At 37.5% G+C, this 22271-nt stretch overlaps 1 protein-coding gene and 1 long non-coding RNA gene across 11 annotated transcripts; one reads left to right on the top strand and one right to left on the bottom strand.

Moving 5' to 3' along the window:
- Nucleotides 1-4570, top strand: LOC107873404. 7 transcript variants are annotated; one of them, XR_007056421.1, is made up of 8 exons: nt 1-151; nt 252-364; nt 1438-1793; nt 2557-2693; nt 2797-2881; nt 3013-3103; nt 3269-3425; nt 3621-4570. It is a non-coding gene; the product is annotated as an uncharacterized LOC107873404 (long non-coding RNA). The 7 variants fall into 7 exon arrangements; XR_007056422.1 differs by having other exon boundaries at nt 2597-2693; XR_001675314.2 differs by having other exon boundaries at nt 2612-2693.
- Nucleotides 4571-5487: 917 nt separating this feature from the next.
- On the bottom strand, nt 5488-22058 carry LOC107873406 (protein REVEILLE 6). 4 transcript variants are annotated; one of them, XM_047413511.1, is made up of 8 exons: nt 21693-22058; nt 21035-21092; nt 17868-17991; nt 17606-17782; nt 17377-17499; nt 13424-13533; nt 12363-12422; nt 5488-5960 (listed from the first exon to the last, which is right to left on the bottom strand). In XM_047413511.1, exons 1-8 carry the CDS (start codon nt 21893-21895, stop codon nt 5910-5912), a joined length of 906 nt encoding a protein of 301 aa, XP_047269467.1. In that variant the 5' UTR covers nt 21896-22058; the 3' UTR covers nt 5488-5909. The 4 variants fall into 4 exon arrangements, with proteins under 4 accessions (XP_047269467.1, XP_047269468.1, XP_016575737.2 ...); XM_047413512.1 differs by having other exon boundaries at nt 12359-12422; nt 21693-22049; XM_016720251.2 differs by having other exon boundaries at nt 5944-6028; nt 21693-22027.
- Between the last annotated feature and the right edge of the window lie 213 nt (nt 22059-22271).

Below are 22271 nucleotides of genomic sequence, written 5' to 3' on the forward strand. Positions count from 1 at the left end.
AATTGGTCATTTTGCACCGTCAAAAGAGACTCCACAACAATCCATTTCTTCACCGCCTCTTCTCATCCGTATCTGTTTACCAACTCACCTATCTTTCTTGATTTCTTGATCATTCATCTCGCTGCTTCTCCGTCTTCTTCAGCTGATGAAGGTAATAGTTACTTCAGTGCCTCATGATTTTTCCTTGATCAGTATTCTCATCTTTAGTTCATGTTTTTTCATATATTTATCTGCGTTTTCCTTTTGATCAGATGCAGTTGCTTTCTCATTGGCGACGAATCGATTGTCAACTCCTCAAACTAATAGCTATTGGAATTAATTTTTTAGAATTCTAAAGTTAGTTTCGAGCTGTGAAAAATTTCAGGTAATGATTTTCTGTTTCAACCATCTTTCTAAGGTGATTTCACCCTGCATATTTTTTCTTTCGCTTGATAGTATCGATTTACTTGAAGGAAAATTTAGTTTTTTGCTTTGGCATCTATGTGTATGAGAAAATTTCTCAAAGAAACAGACATTGCATTAATTAGTTTCTTTCGAATTTAGCTCATGGAGTGTTTGATTAATCTTAGTGGAACACTGAATTTCTTATCCCATGTTTGCTTCTCAGATTAATTTCTATTATACCAAACGTCTGCCGCCATTATCTGGCATCTTTTAAGATATGCCGAACAATCGAATTCCTTATCAATCTCCTCTCTTCTGTGCTCTTCAATGTCTTTCGTAGTTTTTTTGAAGCTGAGATTCAAGTAGTAATTCGTACTTGCACTATACAGTGATATTACTACAATTATAATTTTGAAAACATGATGTGTGAATCCCTCCATTTGCTAAATACAGAGAGTTATAAATACACCTAAAAAATGTAGATGTGAAAAGCAACTCTCACGAGTTCTAATGATTTGCTAGTTGTTTATAAGGAGGTACTCTATCCCATTGTTGCTTTGGTTATTGTTATAATGATATGTTGAGCAATTAAATAGATGTTCGTGGTCCAAATGGATTAGACTTGAATAATTGTTGAGTCAATCGGAGGGAAGGTGTATCGTTTGGTATGATGTACCTCAATTCCATGACACCTCTCTTTCATGTAGTCTATGGATGTTTTCTACCGTCATCTGTCTGGTATGACATGGTATGACACTCGAATTAGAGAAGGAAATCCTCAACACTCCATCTGCATGCAAACAATTTTTTTCTTGTGCTTTCGGTCCCAACTCCATCTCCCAAATTCCTCGTTTAGTTCTATATCATGTCAGCATATTCTTGCGGTGTCCATCACATCTTGCTAGCGATGCTACCAATCTGATACTGTCATGTGTTTCTATTACTACTACCTGTTTATTGTCCTGATGTTTATGCTATGTATGTATCTTCACGCAAACCACTATTCTATCCTGGACAAAACTGTCAATCTAAATTTGTAGTTGGTAACTTAAGGTTTACTCGGAATGTCTGGAGTTTCTGCAAGAGGTTTACTATATCAACATGGGCAGTGTGATCCCAAGATTATCCACAGGGATGTGAAGGCTGCAAACATATTGCTCGACGATGACTGTGAGGCTGTTGTGGGAGATTTCGGATTGGCAAAGCTTTTGGATCATCGCGATTCGCATATCGCAACTGCAGTTAGGGGAACCGTAGGACATATAGCTCCTGAGTATCTCTCTACAGGACAGTCCTCTGATAAAACAGATGTTTTCGGGTTTGGCATTCTCCTTCTAGAGTTGATATCTGGCCAGAGAGCTGTTGAATTTGGTAAAGCAGCAAATCAGAAAGGCGTTATGCTTGATTGGGTAAGTATTATGCATTCCAAAATTTGATAAACGGCAATTTGTCTTACTTACAGATTTAGTTTGTTTAGGATCAAAATGCCTCTGACCTTTGTATATTTAGTAAGTTCTGAATTTTAACATTCCCATTTACATCGAATGACATTCCCTTATAGAAATGACCATATATGCTTAAGATTGAAAGTTTATTTTTTGGAATATTATACACGTTCAGTTCAAGACCACAAGCTTCAAAAGTCTTATTTACATAATACTTAAACTTTGCGCTCGGTCAAACTAAGACAAACAAAAAGAAATGGAGAGAGTATATTGATTCGTGTTGGGGTTGACAATATTATGTGACTTCATATACATTAAGAAAAGCCTATCCTTCGTAGGCTATTGCATTAACCTCTTGACTGAACAGGAAGTCTGCAACATAGTTGTTGTTTCATTGTTCGTTTGACCTAGAAATTCATCAAAAAGAAAAATTTACTTTGTTGTTTATTTCTCTAAGCCATATTTATGGGAAGTCTGATTTATTTTTATATATGGTGAATTGTTGTAGTTCTGCAGAGGCAGTGAATCGTATTAATCACTTTCAGGAATTTATGCTACTAATTGAACTGCAGATGATTCTTTTTATTATATCTTTGAAAATAAAGTTCATTTTTAACCCTGCGAAAGAATCATTTTTCCTGGAAAAAGTATTCCTGTAATTCTATCTGTGTAGTTACGAAATCCAAGAAAAAGGTCTTATGGAACTTTGTTGTCGTTGTTGGTATAGCATCATATCTGGGAGTACCTAATAATAATAAGCATCCAAGTGAGTTCTTTTGCAGAACTTTGAATGCCAGTGATACAAGCACACATGGTGGTTTTTCTGTTCCTAGAAGAGCAGCGGAAAAGTTGTTCCCACCCTTGGTGAGTTTTATGTTTTGTTGAATAAGTTGCATTTGCCAAAAGGAAGAAGAGAAGACTTAAAAGTTTCCCTGGCTTTCCATGTTGTATTTACTTGCTCTTTTAGGATTACTCGATGCAACCTCCAACACAATAGCTTGTTGTATGAGACTTGCACGATAATACTTGGACATTTCGTCACATATACCGCGGTGAGCATGCTGAAATTGGATTGTACCAAGTTCTATTCTTCAGTGTTACTTTCGTGTTGTGGTTGTTTGTCTTTTCATGATTCACTTGGCTGTATTTAATTTTTTTTCCACCTGATTGTCTATTTGTGTAGGGAAGCCGAAGCGACATCTTCTCACAACTGGATAGAGCATGTTTGTTGGGGCAAAACGCCTTAGAGCTGGTAATTTTGTTCTATTTTTCAGGTATTGCAAAAACAAAGTACTGAAAGTTGCACCCGCATGAATTTTTCAATGTTGAGAAATAGGTGCTCATGTTAATCAGGCTATACGAAATTCCTAACATTCAGATGGCATCCTAAATCCCTTAGGTCTCACCGCTGATTCGTATTTTGAATTTTGCTGCTGTAGGGATGAGAAGTCACAATTATTGCTGGGACTGAAGCGGGCTAACCATCAGCAAACCTCATTGCCCTCTTCAGTCCTGTCTGCTGATAGTACGTATATTGAAGTACTTGCAGCTGCTGCGTGCTAATAGAAGCACATTCACAATATTCTACAATCCTAGGTATGTCTCAAAGCCAGCTTCCATTTTTAACCTCAATCCACGCACCCTCCCTTGTAAAAGAGAATAGTTTCTGGTTACAAGATAGCTAGACTAATTCTTGCACATTGATGATTATGGAGAACCTGAAATAGGAAAAAAAAAAAACATTACCAAAGCTCTTTTTAAGCTACATTGTGACAGATTTCAATGCAACAGTTTTCTTGCAGATATTCGAGAAATTGCAAAAGAAGGCTGTGGTCTGATTAGCCTACAGGAAAACCTTCTTTCAGATCTTTTGAAAAAGGATAAGATTGATCTGAGTGATATTGATAGAGGAGTGTCCATGATCAAAGAATGTTTAGTCCATAAAAAGTTTCTTGTTCTTGATGATGTTGATGATTTGAATCAACTGAAAGGATACTTGATTCAAGAGATTGGATTCCTCCAGGGAGTAAAGTAATTATAACGACTACAAATGAACACTTGCTAAACCCTCATGATGCTTATGTGATATATGAAAGCAAAAGGTTGGACAATCAAGAGGCGCTTCAGTTCTTCAGCTTTCTTTTATTTGGTCAGGACCTACTGTCAAGGAGTACATAAAGCAATCCAAGTAGATAGTTAAACATTGTCAAGGGGTTCCTTTAGCTCTTCAGGTTCTATCCTCTTCACTACGTGGTGGAAGTATAGATATGAAGGAAGATGCAATAAAGAAATTAGAAAGATATTCTGACTGCCATAACCATAAATTTCTTGAACTAAGCTATGAAGCTTTGTCAGATGACCATGATAAAAATGTATTTCTTGATATTGCTTGCTTCTTTGTTGGGAAGGACAAAGACTGTACAATCAAAGTTCTGGATGATTGTGGTTTCCATGCTGCTGCTGAAATACGGAATCTCATAGATATCTCCTGGCAGCGACTCCTGACAACAAGCTAATGATGCACCAGTTACAACAGGAAATGGGTAAAGAGGTCATCTGCCGAGGATCACCCATAGAACCTGGTAAATGTAGCCGAAGTGGTTTCTCTGGTGAAAATTTTGTAGTTCTTGAAATGAGCAATAGCAACTTGCATCAAACCTGGGAGGAAGCAAAATTTTGCCAACTTCCTCACGTGTTAACTTTTTTTCTGATTGTATTCTAACAAATTTGATTTTTTTTATTCACCGACCATCTCTTTACCTATTTTTATCAGAAAATATAATCACTTTTGGTACTTGAAGTTAGAGGCAGATTTGAACATTAAATTGTTGGAGCTGTTACCAACTCAAGCAAACATTCAATGCTGGAATGCAAGAATGCTTTTTTTATTTTATGGTAGTTTAGAACGAAAGAAAATGTTTTCAAATTGAAGAAAATCAAGGCAGCAATTCAAATGGCGAATGTTTGTGATTGACGGATGTATGAAACAACACGAAAGATCAATATAAAATTTGTAGATCATTCTACTTTTACTCAAATCCTCTTCATATCCAGTGACTAAGTATTTATTTGAGATTAATAAAATATCGTATTTAATGATCAAAAAAAATTCTTTATAGCAGATAAAAATCAAGTGATCAAATGTTGGCACGGGCCATTATCCATTAACCTAATAACCCAAATAACAATAAATCAATCATTTTTATCGGTTCGGTTTATCGATCAACTCGATTTTCTCACCCCTAATGCTAACAGAAAAGGAAATAATTTTTCCAATAAGCACAATGCGTGCTGAGGATTATCTTACAAAACGAAATTCAACTTTTCACCCGCTGGTGTGAGTAAAACTTGGTGTTTCCCTACATCTACATTATTTTAAGTACTCTAAAATCTAGTTCACTCTGCTTCCATGCACTATCCTATTTCTGCTGTTATTTCTTTTGTCCTTGCAAATAAGATAACATACTCCACAAACTTCAGTGACGGGGAGGGCGGAGTTAGGCAACATCTACTCCTACACAATTTATGTTGCAGTTTTAAAATAAGAGGCCAAAAGAGATTCCAGAGGCCCGTGTGCATTGTCGTAACTCTTTAATCACTAACCTGAAAGTCCACTAGTTGAGCAGTCCAAACATGAGGCAAGGGAAGCAAACACCAGTGCAAATCAACAATCTCATTTTTGTTGAAGCATTTACATTTGGCATGAAAAAATTTACCAGTACTTCAGAGACGAGTCTGTCAAAACTTGAATTTACATAAACCCAGCTTTATATACTTAACTTCCAGCATCACAACTATCATCTCTGTTTATATCTTACAGTATATACACAAATAAGAACTCCACAGGCAAACCAATTCTGAATGTGACATAGCTAGCAGCTGCTATCAAACAAACCAGAGGCTCCTGGTATTATTATATGTGGATCCTCCACTCGCCGTTTGTTCCGACCAACTCTGATATGGCCTTCATCCAGACAATAATACTCTCGAGCAAAGAATAATGGGAATGGTATGCGAAGACCATTGTGTATGCAGCAGCCGAACTGAGCAACACTTTTAAGTTGGTTGTCATTGAAGATTTTATTTGCACTTCTTCTCCATGTCTATATCATAAGATGAAAGCAGCTGTCTCTGCATCAAGAATCAACTAATCAATTTCAAATGAAGGCTAGCATATCATAAGATGAAAGCAGCTGTCTCTGCATCAAGAATCAACTAATCAATTTCAAATGAAGGCTAGCAAATAATTATTCCTCTGAAAGATAAAGACAAGTAACAATACATCCTGTAGGGGCCTTTAAATGCAATACTTTTCCCATATGAAAAGGAAATGTTTGTTTACAAAAATACCCTTCTTTGACTTTGTACACTTTTTTTGCAACAAAGTTCTTTTGTCATCTCAAACATAATTAGTATTGTTGAATTAGTATATAGAGGTTTAGGATTAATTGCAAGACCTTCGACTTTGCGCATGAAATGTTACGCCAACGGATTAACATAGTCGAAACAAAAATAAAATACACGATGTAAAATTAAGGAATAGTCTCAATAATTTTTTTTTAATCTTTTTAAAGACCTTAGAAGCAAAGCAAAAATATGTTACAATTATTTAAATCAACTATTCATTGTTGTAAATTAAAATGGTGGGAAAATGAATTGTGAAATGTTTTGAGAAGATTCACTTTTGCAAATTAAAATGGCGGGAAAAGGAATGATGAAATATTTTGAGAGAGAAATAGAGGGATATTAAGGTCATTTAACAAGTTAATGCATGTGTTTAAAGTCTTTGTATTACTAATACATAGAAAATAGAGTGTAATACTAATACACACTTCAATACACAATAGAGTGTATAACTAATGCAAGCATTAGTTATACATAGGCAAAAAAGCGTACCAAAAAGGTACTAGTAGTACACATTAACTAATACATGCATTATATTTTCCAATACACTCTACCAAACGACCCCTTAAAAGTGTTTTTCTTTTCTTTTTTTGTGGGGACAACCCCAAAAACAACAACATACCCAGTGTATTCCCACCTAGTGGGGTCTGGGGAGGGTAGGGTATATGCAGTTCATACCACTACCCAAGGCGAAGTAGAGAGGTTGTTCCCGATCGACCCCCGGCTTAGAACCAATAACAATTTAACAAACACAAAACATAAACGTCTATAAACTAACGCTAGCCACAAGATAATACTAGAGCCACAGGATAATACTAAAACTTAAATCTGAAATCATAGACAACACTCAACACCATGAACAAGAAACTACAGACACAAATAAAGAACACTCTCCTACTGTTACCGACGCACTCCCACCCCCTAACCCTCTACTCTAATCTGCATCCTCCACACCTTCCTATCAAGGGTCATGTCCTCCGTAAGCTGTAACCGCTCTATATCATGTCTAATCACCTCCCTCCAATATTTCTTCGGCCTACTTCTACCCCGCCTAAAATCATCCATAGCCAGTGTCTCACACCCCCGCACTGGAGCATCAAAACCCCTCCTCATCACGTGTCCGAACCAACGTAACCTCACTTTTCGCATCTTGTCTTCCACCGAAGCCACTCCTACCTTTTTCCGAATAATCTCATTCCTCACCCTATCTTTTCTGGTATGACCACACATTTATCGCAACATCCTCATCTCCGCCACGTTTAACTTCTGGATGTGGGATTTCTTAACTGGCCAACACTCCACTCCATACAATATAGCCGGTCGGACTACCACTTTGTAGAACTTACCTTTAAGCTTCAGGGACACCTTCTTATCACATAAAACTCCCAAAGCGAGCCTCCATTTCAACCACCCTGCCCCAATACGATGCGTGACATCCTCGCCAATCTCACTATTGCCCTGAATCATAGACCCCAAATATTAGAACTGGAATGATATTAGAAAAGCTTATATGATCATTGGAACAATGATAGAAGAGTCACCAGGAGCCATAAGGTACATGCTCCTGGAATAGTCATCAGACGGAAGTGCAAGTCATAAAATTGGCATGAAGATATTGGATAGTCGCAAGATACGTGATGATATAGGAAAGCGAAAATAACCAAAATGGTCATGTATAGAGGCTGAACTATTTGGTCCTTAATACATACTCCCTCCCTCCAACCCAATCTATTTGGTCCTTAATACATACTCCCTCCCTCCATCCCAATTTATGTGATGGAAAGGAAGACTTTTGAAACTTGTGGTCTACAACAAATTATGGATATTTGTGTGGCTATAGAACTACAAATCATCTTATTAAGGGTGCAACGGAAAGTTTAAAGTTAAATTGTTACTAAATAAGATTTAGAAAAGTGTCATAACTAACTAAAAAGGAAAGAAGGGTTACATAAATTGGGCCAGAAGGAGCACCACTTAACAAAAATAACGCTTCACCTAAGAAAACTTTGAACCCATTGATTCTAAATCCTAAATTGCCGACTATTCTCCAAATCCAATTGAACTCAACAACGAAAATCATGCTTCACAATGAAACAGAAAATAACAACCCTCTTCGATCAACACCAAAGTGCCAAATAAAGAACTCAGAGCCCATGAGTTTGCAAATGTTCTCTTTATCTCCACGTGCTTTCTTCGTTTCTTGGAGGAGTTCAAGATACAGATTATGAAGAAAACCCAGACTTTGAATGATCCTAAATTACAGAGGAATAAAACAGTGGCCGGTTAAAGGCTTATGCTGTGGAAGGTCAAAGGATTCAAAAGGAGCTCCATGTGGATCAAGAATACAACAATCACGTGATACACGCCGAATTACCCCAAAGATTCTAACTCAAGGTAATTGACGATGCTTTCGAGATGAAGAGGAGTTTTGCGATCCACGATGATAGGAGTATCTTTCTTTGGGTATTTGGCACTTTGGGTCACTTTTGGGCCCATTTGGCATCCAAGGTCACTTTGGGCTCATTTTGTAATAAATAGTCAATGGCTAAATAGCCAAGTTTCCTCTTTCCTTTAGACTTAGATGATTTTGGATGAGTTTATACTTGAGAGTGTTTATTGAGCTTGGGAGCTTATTGACTTGTTTGGAAACGTTGATTGTGAGGGATTCAATTCCTCACTCGGTCTTCATAGGAGCTAGGTTCTTTGATTAGGTTTAAACGTTGAAGATTTTTGGTTTAATATACCTTTGATTGCTTGTGTTCCTCTCCTTGTGTCTATCTATTTATCAACTTTCTTTCTTTATCTTTTGATTTTCGTAATTTGCTTTCATTTCCGTATTTTGGTTCGTATCATGATACATGTTGAATTACACCCAAAGATTCCAACTCAAGGTAATTGATGATGCTTTAGTGATGAAGAGGAGTTTTGAGATCCACCATGATAAGGATGGGCGATGAAGAGTCTTTTTTCTTTGGGTATTTGGCACTTTGGGTCATTTTTGGGCCTATTTTGTAATAAATAGCCAATGACTATTAATAGTCAGCTTTCCTCTTTCCTTAGACTTACATGATTTTGGATGAGTTTACACTTGAGAGTGTTGATTGAGCTGTTTGTAAACGTTGGTTGTGAGGGGATTCAATTCATCTCTCGATCTTCGTAGGAGCTAGGTGCTTGATTAGGTTTAAACGTTGGAGGTCTTTGGTTTAACAAACCTTTATAATTGCTTATGTTTCCTCTTCTTGTGTCTATTTTTTGTCGTCTTTCTTTCTTTCTTATCTTTTGATTTTTGTACTTGGTGTTCATTTTCGTATTTTGTATCGTATCATTTGGTATCAAAGTCAAGCCTAGGATCATTCCTATGATTCTAATCTTGGGTGTGGTATTGAAGAAAAATAAAAAGATTAGGATTCACGTTTTTAGGTCTATTCCAAATTTTGATTTTTTGATTTGTGTTTTCTTGAGTTTCAAGTGCTAGATTCTTGTTCCCTAGTACTATTTGAGCCTAAATCTAAAATTTTAGCTTAATCGAAGTTGATTTGAAGGTTCTACCATTGTTGAGTTGAGTTTGAAGAAATTTCATAAATAGGTCTTCGAATCTGAGCAGTTTTGAGTGAAAGTGAGGGTTGAAAAGCATTGGGGTTTGTTACCCATACCAGAAGGAGCTTGGATCTCAAATTTGGAGTGAATCCAAGTTAAAATGAGAGTTGAATTTTTGAAATCTTCATCTTTGCTCTTGGAGTTCTTGGTGAAGAAGAAGCAAGAAAGTACAATTTGATCCAAAACTCTTTGTGCAAATTTTGGGAAAAGTATTTTTTGACCCATAAAAGTGGGCCCCAAGAAGTTGAGAAATAGAAGCAAATCGCCTCGAGAATTGGAACCCAAATCACACCTAATTGGTTGATCTTGACGGCTTGTGTGACTAACCGTCGAGCTCTTGACGATTCTCCCATCCATCCGTCACCAAGAGCCAGCTTGGGCAACATTGTGCTTAGGGGTTGACAACTCACTGTCAAGCCCTCGACAGACTACCAAGCCACACGTCAACCAAGGACCTTATTCTGTCTTGGAGTGGCGGAAGACTTGACCGATTGTCAACATAGTGACAAATCGCTACTTGATCCGTTGTCCCAAGTCTTTTTAACACCTTCACTGATTGGGGTTGACGGAACCCCTGCAACATAAACCCGACAGACCACTATTTGAGCCATCACAGGGTTCAAAAATAGTACCATCGCACCGGAGTTATATCCAACCTACCACAAGCGGGGCAAATCTTGATATCATTTTGGAAGCTATCATGGGGATGCGACGAGGTATGGATGCTATGAACGAAAGGATGTCGCACATTGAGGAGGGGGTATCAAATATGGAAAGAAGGATAGTGAATATGGATCGACATCTAAAACTCTTCTAATGCTACTCCTCAAAACAACCTTCAAGCAACTTCAAGCGAACACGCCCAAGAAACTTCCGCTACCATTTCTCCTAGAACTCTACACCACATGTTCTGACCACCGCCACAAGGAAATGTTCCCTTACCTATTACTACTACCGACTAAACTCCACGAAATGTAGTCCGACCACTACGATTTAACCCACCACCCAACGACGACGCCCCAAAACCCACCCCAAGCTCCACAAATTCTCAGTCCACCCTATCAAGCACCACAAAACCAAGTTCCAAACTATCAAATGCCACAGGGATTGAACCCAAGGTCTCAATCCACCCTACTACCTACCTTATCAAGTACCACAAGTCCAAGGACCACACTACCAAAGACCACAAAACCCAAACCCACCTTAGCAAGCTCTACTTAACCATATGCCACCCAACCAAACCGTAGGAGTTCAAGGAGAGTTTAAGGGACATGTAGAAGTAGGTTATAGGTATAGTGCTCATAAAGATGGTTCAAGGGACCAAGGTGGACATGTAGGCCGTGACATGGGCCTTAACTCTATCAAGGTCACTCTTAGTTTTCAAGGAGGTAGTGATCCCAAAAGGATACTTCAAATGGGAGTCGCAATGTGATAGGATCTTCCAAGCTAATGATTTGCCCGATATTAAGACAAACTATGTCGTTGCTCAATTTAAAGGATATGCATTGACTTGGTGGGAATCGGCAAAAAATGCAAGGGACTATTCATAAAGGTCATTATCCACCATGGGAAGTAATGAAGGCCTTAATGAGAGCCAAGTATATTCTGGAGAGGTATAGACAAGGGTTGCTTGCCAAGTTGTATAATTTGAGGCAAGAAGACGAAAGTGTTGAAGGGTATTATGATGAATTCCAAAACCTACTCTTGAAGCTTGATTACAACGAGGATGATGAGCACACCAAGATCCGGGTTCAAAGTGGGGCTGAATCAAGAAATTGCATCTAGAATGTCAATACACAAGTTCGCCCAAATGGATTATCTCTTACAAGTGGCTATTGATGTTGAGCGAGATGCAAGAATTCCATCAATCCCAAAGTGCGAAATCAAGTGTCATCATCATGGGCTCAAGGCTGTGAGTTCACAAGGTCTTTTGAGAAGAAGCCCATTGAGAAGGATGCTCCAAGGTATCCCCCTCAAGGAGGAGGTAATACTAATCTTAAGGGTATCTAATACTTTAAATGTCAAGGATGGGGTCACCAAATGAGTGAGGGTCCAACTCGAAGAGCAATTATACTTCGAGAAGGTGAACCCTACTACAATGATCAAAACTATAATTCTCTGCATCTCTTCCGCCAAGTGAGAAATAAGAGATGCAGAGAATGTGAGACAAGAGTGTCTTATGCCTAGAAATTCTTATTTATGATTTATGCAATACACATACTTTACTCTGACATGGAATACTATAGCTATCCTAAAATTCTATTATCTCAATATTCTACCAAATCCTTCTCCCAATCACAAAAACCAACCTCCCCCAGCCTCCCCAACTATCTAACCACCACATTCGTGCTCTTTTCCCTCCTGGGTCAGTACCAAGGAGCAAAAGCAAAACTGCAACAACTGCAGATTTCACTAATTTGACCAACCAAGCCAACTGGCAAAAGAACCAGCAGAAGCTATATCCAACCAAAAGCTCCAGTAAACATTTAAAAACTATCAGAAATCAGAATGCAAGAGACGTAACATACTTACATCATGCTCGAAATCAGGGCTTGTAAGGTTGATGGAGAGGTTTCTCATCAGCAATAACACCTGTGCAATAGTCGAGCGGTAAATTTATTAAATTCAAAATCAAATGCTTGTGCCACCAACTCCTACCAGGAGCATACGACTGACATCTCTTTTTAGGTAAACATGATTTAAAAGAAATGAAAATATGTGCAAAGACAAGGGTGGGGTGTTGGAGGGGATCAGGGTATTGTGGATTTGGCTATCTAGTGCATTCTATTGTTGAAGACATCCTTTATTGCCATATGCAGTGATGCAAATTCTAGTTACCAAATTCAAGCCTTGCTAAATCCTATTCTTCCTTCAACAAGTAGCATCTAGATTGAATGCCCACAGGCCACATACATGTTAACAGCACACTGAAATAAGTATCTTATAAGAAAATGAAGATTGAACCTGATAATTTATGACCATTGTATATCCACTACCCTGGCCATCTGCAGGGAAGGAGTAGGCAGGGATACAAGGGAGTAATGTCAGCCCCTTTATCCTTCCCTCCATTATCTATAAAAAAATTTTAAAAAAAGGGGAAGGTGGGGCACTAAAGCACCCACTATGCGGGAGGTCCGGGGAAGGGGTGAACCACATATCTGCAAGAGGATGTTTCCACTGCTTGAACTCGTGACCTCCTGGTCACATGGCAGCAACTTTACCAATTACTCCAAGGCCCCCCTTCATTATCTAAGGAGAGAAATTACTCATAACAATAAGAAGAAATTCCAAACCCCTCCCTCCCTCTTCCCTACATAAGTTCATGCCAGGAAGTAGACACTAATTTGATGAGAAAGGCTTTCGCTGAATAGACCACGAGAGCAACTCCTGCTTGTATGTGGTGGGGCATAGAAATAGGAACAACTAGGCCTTAAGAAAATACAATAATGAAAGATCAGGAGACACCTTCTTTGCAGAAGCTTTATCGTTGAAAGTACTCCCAAGACAAAGCTCAAGTTGTATCAGGCAAACAAGATGACAAGACAGAGGATTAAACCATAGGATAATGAAACAGCACAGAATAGAGTGTATACCGTCTCGACATCAATGCGGTCCATTTTTTTCAATTTCTGCAAGTGTCCAGTAACCGCAGGGTCGAATACACTACCGATGAAATTGTATACTTGAGCAAAGTCAGGCAGAACTGCAGATACAAAAAGAATTTACAGCTGCATTAGCATAGTAAATATCGAATTAAAGTAACATCTCTATATAAAAACTTAATTAAAGAGTGTTTTGGATTCTATTTGCAGAAAAGGAAACTCCAATTCTGCAGAATGACTGAATGAGTGTTAAGTTATCAGTGAATAGAGCCAAGGATAACATGGCATAAAGTAAACCAGATCTAATTCTAACTCGCATCAAAGCAGGATTGCCAAGAAAAATGCAGCACGGACCATAGCTGCAGAAAAATGTTCTTCTTTAATGTAGGAAGAAATACAAAGAAAAAGAATGAAAATATATTTGGCCATCTGAAGACAAATAACTGCAACATTGGAGAAAATTCTGGACAAGAACTGCAAACTACAGTTCAAGAATTAAACAGTTTCACCAAAATTAATTAATCACCATGGGATTCTCACTTGATATTTCTGGATTAAAATTGACAGTGGCACAGATTCAGTCATCACTATAAGAAGCACACATAAGGAAAGATAAAAAGCAGTATCTCGTCTTGCTCATTCAGAAGTCAGAATAATAATGAGGACTCGGCAACCTTATCAAAACAATGAGGACTCCACAACCACAGATTTATATCAGTAAAAAATGAGATACTAAGGCCTATGACTTTCAAAAACAAAAGGGAGGGAAAGGTTACATTCTGGCAGCAGAGATTCATGTAAACACCATTAAATCTAGTGAAGCAAGTCCACCAACAGAACAGGTTAACAAAAACGTACAGGTTCTTTCAAAACAAAGCAGGTCCACTGGATTTTAAAAGAAAGCACTCTTCAATGGGACAAGGAATAGAGGCTAGGATCCAAATCACTTATGCACGCTAGAGATTTAACGGAGAATATAGCTTAGTGGATAGTTAATTTAACAGTGCAAGTATAATAACACTGATTGAAGCTGACAACTTAAAGAAGAGATTTATAAGGAGGGGGATGGAGATACTCTGTATTTTAGTGAAGTTGAGTTGAAATCCTACCAGGGTGGAGGTTGTGGTTGACTGGTTGTTACATCCATTCGATCCAGGATGGTTTTCCACGTAAAAATCTTGTGTGCTTTACATTTTGCATAATTTGCCTTTTTAACTTTAGAACTAGGAACGACCAAAGGAACAGAGTTCATCATTGTTCCATTAAAATCAGAAAAGTTAGTAAAAGTTCTAATTAGGCAATATGCTAATGAAGATCAAGACCAATTGAAGGAGGTGATCAGGAGCAAATATGGACAAAAAAGTCATTGCTGCACAAAGAAGTGGTAAGCACCTATACTGTCTCTGTCTGGAGAATTATCAGGAATCTGTGGACCAAACTTAACAACCAGGCAATCTATAAAGTGGGTGATAGCTCAAAGATCCAATTCTAGAAGGAGGAATGGCAAGGGGAAAGACCAGTTACGACTATGTTCCCGGATTTATTCTCCATCTGTAGCAGCCCTGAAGTAACTGAGGCAGACACTTGGACTTCTCAAGGGTGGAACATTTGCTTTAAGAGAAACTTAAATGACTGGGAGTTGATAGGGTGGTCAGTTAGTTGAAGGAAATTGATAAGTTCAGAGGCACATCTCCAATCCTCGACTCTATCAAGTGGAAACACAACAATGATGGAGTTGTCTATGTGAACAGCCTGTACAAACTGGAAATTATGGGTCATCCCAGAGGTAATATAGGTACATGGACAAATGTGTGGAGCTGTTTGGCCCCTTTAAAAATCAATGTTTAACTTAGCTAGTGATCCCAAGAGCTTGTCTAACACATGAAGCTTCAAAAGGGAAGTATCCCTATAGCTTCACGATGCTTCCTTTACAATGAGAATACAGAGACAAATAGTCATCTGTTCTTGCACTGCAAAGTGACTGCTCAACTTTGGTCACCTTTCTTTAGCCTCACAGGAGTCAAGTAGACTATCCTAGAGCACACTTCAGATCTTCTAAGCTGTTGGATCAGGAGAGAGGGAAGCAAGTCCCAGAGGAGATGGTGGAGAGTAATTCCTTCCTGTGTTTGGCTAACGACATGGAAAGCAAGTAATGGAAGGTGTTTTGAGGACAGATTTAGTTCTATACAGAAAATTAAGGAGAATTGCATTGCAAAATTCCATTTCTGGCATAAAGAAGAGATTATAGAGGATGTAGTTCAGTTGGTAGACTTCCTAGGGCCTCTGCAGTTGGACTTTTGATTTTTTTATTCCCCTGCTGATATTTTTGGAGGTGGCCAGCATATCGCTTAATGCTGAGGAATACAAATTACCAGCTTTCAAAAAAAATTCTACACATCCACAACATATGTTGAGGTAAATGAAGAACCTATGTAACACAGCTAGAAACCAACTTGTGGATTACATACTCTGACAGACAAGAAAATTTGTGGTCCAAAACCTTCTGAAGCCATTGTACTCTAGGTATCATCAAAACTTAGAGCAATTAATAACTCTCATGAATCAACTACAGTTTTCATCAATATGATGAAGAAGTTAACAACTTCAAGTAGGACAAGTGGACAACCACCTTTGTAAGGCACCAAAGGAGACAGAATATCAGATTGTAAAGACACTTCAGTTATAGACCAGCAATAAGCTGACACATCCAGGATTTTAAAACTTTTTTCAAGTGATCAGTAACAGTACTCAGGTTTTATTACTGAGAGACATAAATTTTTTTTTTTAAAAAAAACAACAGAAATATAGTGTATAATTAGCTGAGGTAGTGGTATGGACTGCGTACACTTTACCCTCCCTAGACTCTACTTAGTGAGAATACACGCTTAGGTATGCTGTTATTATTGTATAATTAGCTAGGAATTGTATTATATGTCAGAAGTAATAATTATAAGCACATTCAAAATCAAATTGAGTTTGGAAACCAAAAATTACTTGAAAATATAGACATTCTTCCTTGTCTGATAAAACAAAGGATGAACAATACAATATAAAAAGAAACAATATAAGATTGAATGTATGTTGTGAGGGCCTCAAAGCAAAGCCACCTTTCTTCTTCCTTTGTACATAGGAACAAAGGAATTGATCATCAGAAACATTGATCACATTCTTTAATACTTTATGGTTTGGTGTAAATTAGTATGAGAGAACACTATATAAGAGACTGAAAAGAAGAATATTAATATGGTGTGAACATCTATGATACTGTGGATATTTAAAGGGGTGAAATGACTTTTCCCATTATAGGTGTATTAGTATGCATAACTTCTCGAGGGATCTGAGGAATCTGAAAGAGATGAATTATCTGTTAATTTATTGATAGTAAAATATGTTAAATGGCTGGCAATGTGATTAATCGCAGATTCCCTAAGTAGCAGTGGAAGGCATCACTAACTCATACGAATGGATTCAGATTATCTAGAAGCTTAACTTCCAAGAATCAGACTACTCGTTACTCATCAAAAAGAAGCAAAAAAGTACTCCATATTGATCAAAATGAAAATTTTAAAGAAAACAAAGAAATATATAGAACCATAAAAGATAGCACAGGATACTTCATAAAAATATAAAGAGAGCCAAAATGATTCTTTTTTTGTTTGGGAGTGATAACGGCACAGAGTTCAAAACTTGATGGATCATGGTTTCGCTTCTCTAACCCTCACCAATGAAATACCATGATTTTATCCGCAGTAGGGTTTAAGTTTGTGATGTGCACCTAACTCACACATCATGCACTGCACTCTTACCACTCAACACTAGACCAAAGCCCCGGGCACAGAACTACAATAGTATGTTGTTGCAGGATAATATTTCACAGCCCAAATTCTTGTCTACTTTCAAGTTTAAAAGTCAAAGCATGATAGGTATCTCCAGAATAGACTTACCTCTCAGTGAGGGTGCTTGAGTCCGCTCGATCACCTTAACGGTTGATTTTGATCTTGGAGTGCTTTCATTACTACTGCAGCAACGGTTATTAGCGACCAGCTGACCTGTTTCTCTCACGTAATCTATCATAAGTACAGTTAATACTTCAGTGCAAAACCCAAGATGCCATAGAAGTGAGGTAAGTAGATAACAGCATCTAACCAAAAGAGAACCCATTAATAACTGAACCTTTCTTTATTTGCGACAAACTAACTGGTGGCACGGAGTTGTCAGTCCATGACGGCACAGGCACAACAGTAGCTTGATTGCTAGGTAAAAAAGAAGAATCGGGCCTTTTTACAAATCCAGGTTCTGGTAAAGGAAGGGAAGCTTGAAAAGATGTAGGCACCGGTGAGACAGCTGGAGCTGCCAAGATATTCATAAAACAAATACAATTATTTCCACGTACAGCTGATGTTAAAAATATTAAACCATATTAAATAATTCCTACCACTTTTTGAGGCTTTCTGTGGGTAGGGATGAGCAGCTTTTCTTTTTGGCCGAGGAGGAGGAAGATGTTCACTGGTTCCACTCTTCTGGACCTTCAGAAAATATTTTTGAGCATGGCTACGTATCTGCAAGAGCGATCAAACTTTTAAAATACCTCTAGACACATCTCCACAATTCATTCTATTCAGTTCCACTCAATTTGTTTTTGGTTTATGATGTGCATACCGCATAGTGCACACCACCGGATTCAGTTTTGTGATTCAATTTTTTCAGCTTGGCTGTGATTTGAGCTTTTAGATGGGCCTTATTGAGATTCTAATTAATTAATAAACAATATGATCAATTTAATCGAAATTCTATTGGGTAATAGCGCAATATATAGTTGGCTTTCTTGACCAAGGTGCAACATGTTTTTCTGCAAAATATAAAATATTCAACTGAATACTCTGCTTCTCAAAAAATAACAAATACAAGGAAAACCCTCCCCAACTTCATTAGCTTCTCCAATGGATCAAGGTCAAAATAGCGATACAGAAATGACTGACAGAACTGATGATAATAGAAAGAAGGGCAAACAAAATACATGACCAGCCATACATCTTCTTTTACATCTGACGGATATTTAATGGTCACCCCCTCTTATGTCGTTTTCTCATGTCCAAAGGGCACAAAGTAATAGCACCTCAAAAACCTGTAGATGAAGTTTTAGTATGTTTCTTTTTGCGTTTTCTGTTTTTCATTTGTTTTGATTTATTTTTTATCCTTCTTCCCTAGGCCGTAACAAGGTGCAGTTGATTTTTATCTGTCTCACCAAGGCCTCATTTGTTTGCCCTTAATGGAGGTCTGAATCTGAATGGTTCATACTTCAGACTATAAAGTGCATTTGTTTTTTATTAAAATTTTAGCTCTTAAAAGGTCGAAATAGGTCTTAATCATTCAGATCTAGAACCAAGTCTTAATATCATTAAGAGGTATCTTGTATTGGATGATATTCACCACCACTCCATACACAATAACCGGTCACCACCACTACCACCTCTGCAACCACCACCATTGTCAACCACTACCCACCGATGACCACCAACCGCTTCCACCATCACAACCACCATTGGCAACCAATATTGTTACCAACAACTATGGTCAGCCACTACAAAACCTACTACCTCTATTATTCTAATTATATCCATCGCTACCGCAAACGCTAACACCAATTCCAATGCCACCACCATCATCAACCACTACTGACCAATCCCTACTACCGGCCAACTATCTATCACAACTAGCACCACCGCTTACTACCACTAACACATCATCCACCTCCACACATTCTTCGGCCACCACCATCATTATTGTCACCAGTATCGCCACCTCTACTAATTCAACCACTACCATCACTACAATCTATCTCTACTAAAAACTATCTATACTATCACAGCTAATAGCGTCTCCAATTAACTCCAACACATCATCAAACATCATGCATTCATTTTTCAGCCATCGTAATCAACACCTCCAATAACTAACATCAACCAACTTCACATCACAACTCCACCACCGCTACCAATCGCCACAATCATAATAGTCACTCACCAACCATCTCTACCATCACAACTATCACCACCAACATTACTAGTCACTAACATCAATCACTACCACCACCACCAGTACAAACCATCTCCACTGTCACTAACAAACATAAATGTTTTTTTTTCCAATCAAATAATAATCTTATTGTATTAAATTAAATATTTTTTAAATATATAATTAATTTTTTATTTGAATTGTATTTTTTATTATATATACAACTAAATAAGTTTTGCACATTTAAATCTTGAAAAACAATCTTAATCATCCGGTTTTCAATTTTCAGATCTAGAGACAATATCTTAATCATTCAGATGTGCATTCAGATCCAGACGGATCTTAATAAAAACAAATGCAACCTAAGTAAAATAACAAGCCTTTGTTGGTGGCTATTTGAAGAGCTAAAGAAGTGAGAAATATGCTCCTCATGATATATCTGATTTACTCATTCTAACAATAAATTTGACCTCCTTCAGAGGATATGAACAAATTGAAGACATAGGGAAACTGGAAGAAAAAACAAAGGGATAAAAAAGAATGGATCATCAAGATAGGAGAGGAAGTGGAAGTGAAGGTTCTAACTCTCCTTCGGAAGATATGAGCAAATTGAAGACAATAGGAAGACACTGGAAGGAAAAACAAAGGGAAAGAAAACAATGGCTGATCAAGATAGGAGAGGAGGTAGAAGTGACGACCCTAACTCTCCTATACACCCATACTTTTGCAGTTCGGTTTGAAAATTGACTGACAAAATAAACCAAAAATTCTGGCATAGACAGTTTCCCGACTTAAACCAAATAAAGCTCGCCAATAAAGCTTATGTTAGCATAAGTTAATTTAGTACTTTGCTTTATTCAAGTAAACAACAAAACACAGTCAAAAGTCGCAAAGACTTCAGAAGGTCTTTTTACTAGACCTAACAATGACTTTTACTTTCTCAAAACTAGACCAATGGTGACATAAATTTTCCGATGTGGATTGAAAGAAAGTTACAGATGGATATAGATCCTTCTCTATCCAGAATGTTGGGGAATATAGCGATGTATTTTGTATTTTTATTTCCCGATCATTGCATAATCCTGATATCAAGTGACTCTTACCCGCAAAACAGAAAATCAAAACCAATTCTAACTTAATATCAGACACACACTTTTGCCACAGGTATAAAAGCTATGCACGGTGTTCCTAGTCCTAAGAAGTTACAAGTACTCAAAACAACCAAAATGGCTCCTTAGTCACTCTGTTATCCATTTATCCACGAAACTAGCAATTTCGGTGATTATAGTTGACCATGTATGCCATCAACACCGTATTAGATACCTATAGAGACATGCCCACATTCTTATCTCTGTGACTCAAACCCCAATCTCGTGATTGGGATTTTTCCCTGGGGTTATTCCTACACAGTTGATGCAATGCTAAATTGGCAACTTAACAATAAGACAAGAAATAGTTAACTCGGTGGTAGTTGCTTGTCATATAATAGAGTGAGAGAAACCTAAATTTGCAAAATAAAATGATGGTTCAGATAAAATGAAAAGGTGCTTAATAAGATGTGCATATGCTAGCTAACCTTACAATTACCTGAATAACAGTTTTTGATCCAACAAATGCTTCGATCTTTTTCCAGTCACGGTCAAATCTGTTGTTACATTAAGTAAAATGGGTAATCAGTAATAAGAAAAATCTCAACTCAAAGGAGACATGTTGATGTTCTTTTATTGTAGAACTGAACATAGTGGCAGTAAGCAAAGGAGTTACATTCACTCATTCAGTAAAATGAAACTACTTGATAAGAAAAAAGAGATTTAACGAACTTCCAATAAAATGTTGATATATACAAGCTACGAAACAGCCTTTAACCACTAACTTTTCTTGAAAACACACATAAGCCAGAAAATTGGCCGACATGAAATAAATTAGGTTTTAGGAATAGTTGATATATATATACTTGTGAATTAACACGAGAAGCAAAAATCCAATTTGTTCAAGTTGAACTCGTAAAGAAACAAACTTGTATAACAGCATTCAACTCAACTAATGGCATATGCCATCTTCAATCGCTCCTTAAAACTACAAATTCTCAAACTCGTTAATTTCCTTGGCGAACACTCAAGTTAACCTAAAACAACGAGAATGATATACGAACTTAAATTAAAACTTGGAACTTTCAGCCGTAAACCCTAGTAAGTGAAAATACAATGAACTAGCAGTGTAAATAGTTCTAAAATTCAGAACTCACAGCTGAAGAGCTTCAAGGAACTTGTCGTGTTCGGGTTCAGTCCAGCTTTCTCGTGACTTGGTAATGGTGTAGGGTTTTCGAATTTTCTTCGACGGGTCATCGGAAGGAGACAATGGGTTGGAGGTCGACGCCGTTGCACCGGCGGGAGAAGCGGTGGCAGTTGGATTGGAGAAAGAGCCGAGATTAGGAAGGGCCATGACCATCAGATTTTCATCAACTAGAATAAACTGTGGGTCAGTTTCGCTTCATCTCATGCTTTTTAGGCTGCCAAACATAAATGTTGATTTCTTTTCTATTTGTGTTTCTTTTCTTTTTTCTTCTTTATTCTTTTCTTTAAATTTTATTTTCTTTATGTCTAATCCGTTTTCTTTTGCCAAAAACAAAAACAAATATGAACTCCCAAATTAGATTATTAACTAATTAAAAATATTATGGATGGCTTGGTTGGGGCTAAAATTAGCACTAGTCACAAATCAAATTAGGCTTTCACCAAGCTAACGTTTAAAAAGAATTAGAAAAGGAAATTAAGAACAACTTGAGACTGTTTTTCAAAAAGAATAAAGGAAATTTGATATAATA

The sequence above is a fragment of the Capsicum annuum genome, chromosome 6 (assembly GCF_002878395.1).
Source record: "Capsicum annuum cultivar UCD-10X-F1 chromosome 6, UCD10Xv1.1, whole genome shotgun sequence".
Lineage (NCBI taxonomy): Eukaryota > Viridiplantae > Streptophyta > Magnoliopsida > Solanales > Solanaceae > Capsicum > Capsicum annuum.

Excerpts from the sequence above, each read along its gene's own strand:
- LOC107873406 (XM_047413511.1), bottom strand. The coding sequence starts at position 21,895 with ATGGTCATGGCCCTTCCTAATCTCGGCTCTTTCTCCAATCCAACTGCC. Across the intron at positions 17,992-21,034 it reads GATCAAAAACTGTTATTCAG|ATACGTAGCCATGCTCAAAA; the intron begins GTAATTGTAAGG and ends TCGCTCTTGCAG. Across the intron at positions 5,961-12,362 it reads GCCCTGATTTCGAGCATGAT|AGACAGCTGCTTTCATCTTA; the intron begins GTAAGTATGTTA and ends TTCTTGATGCAG.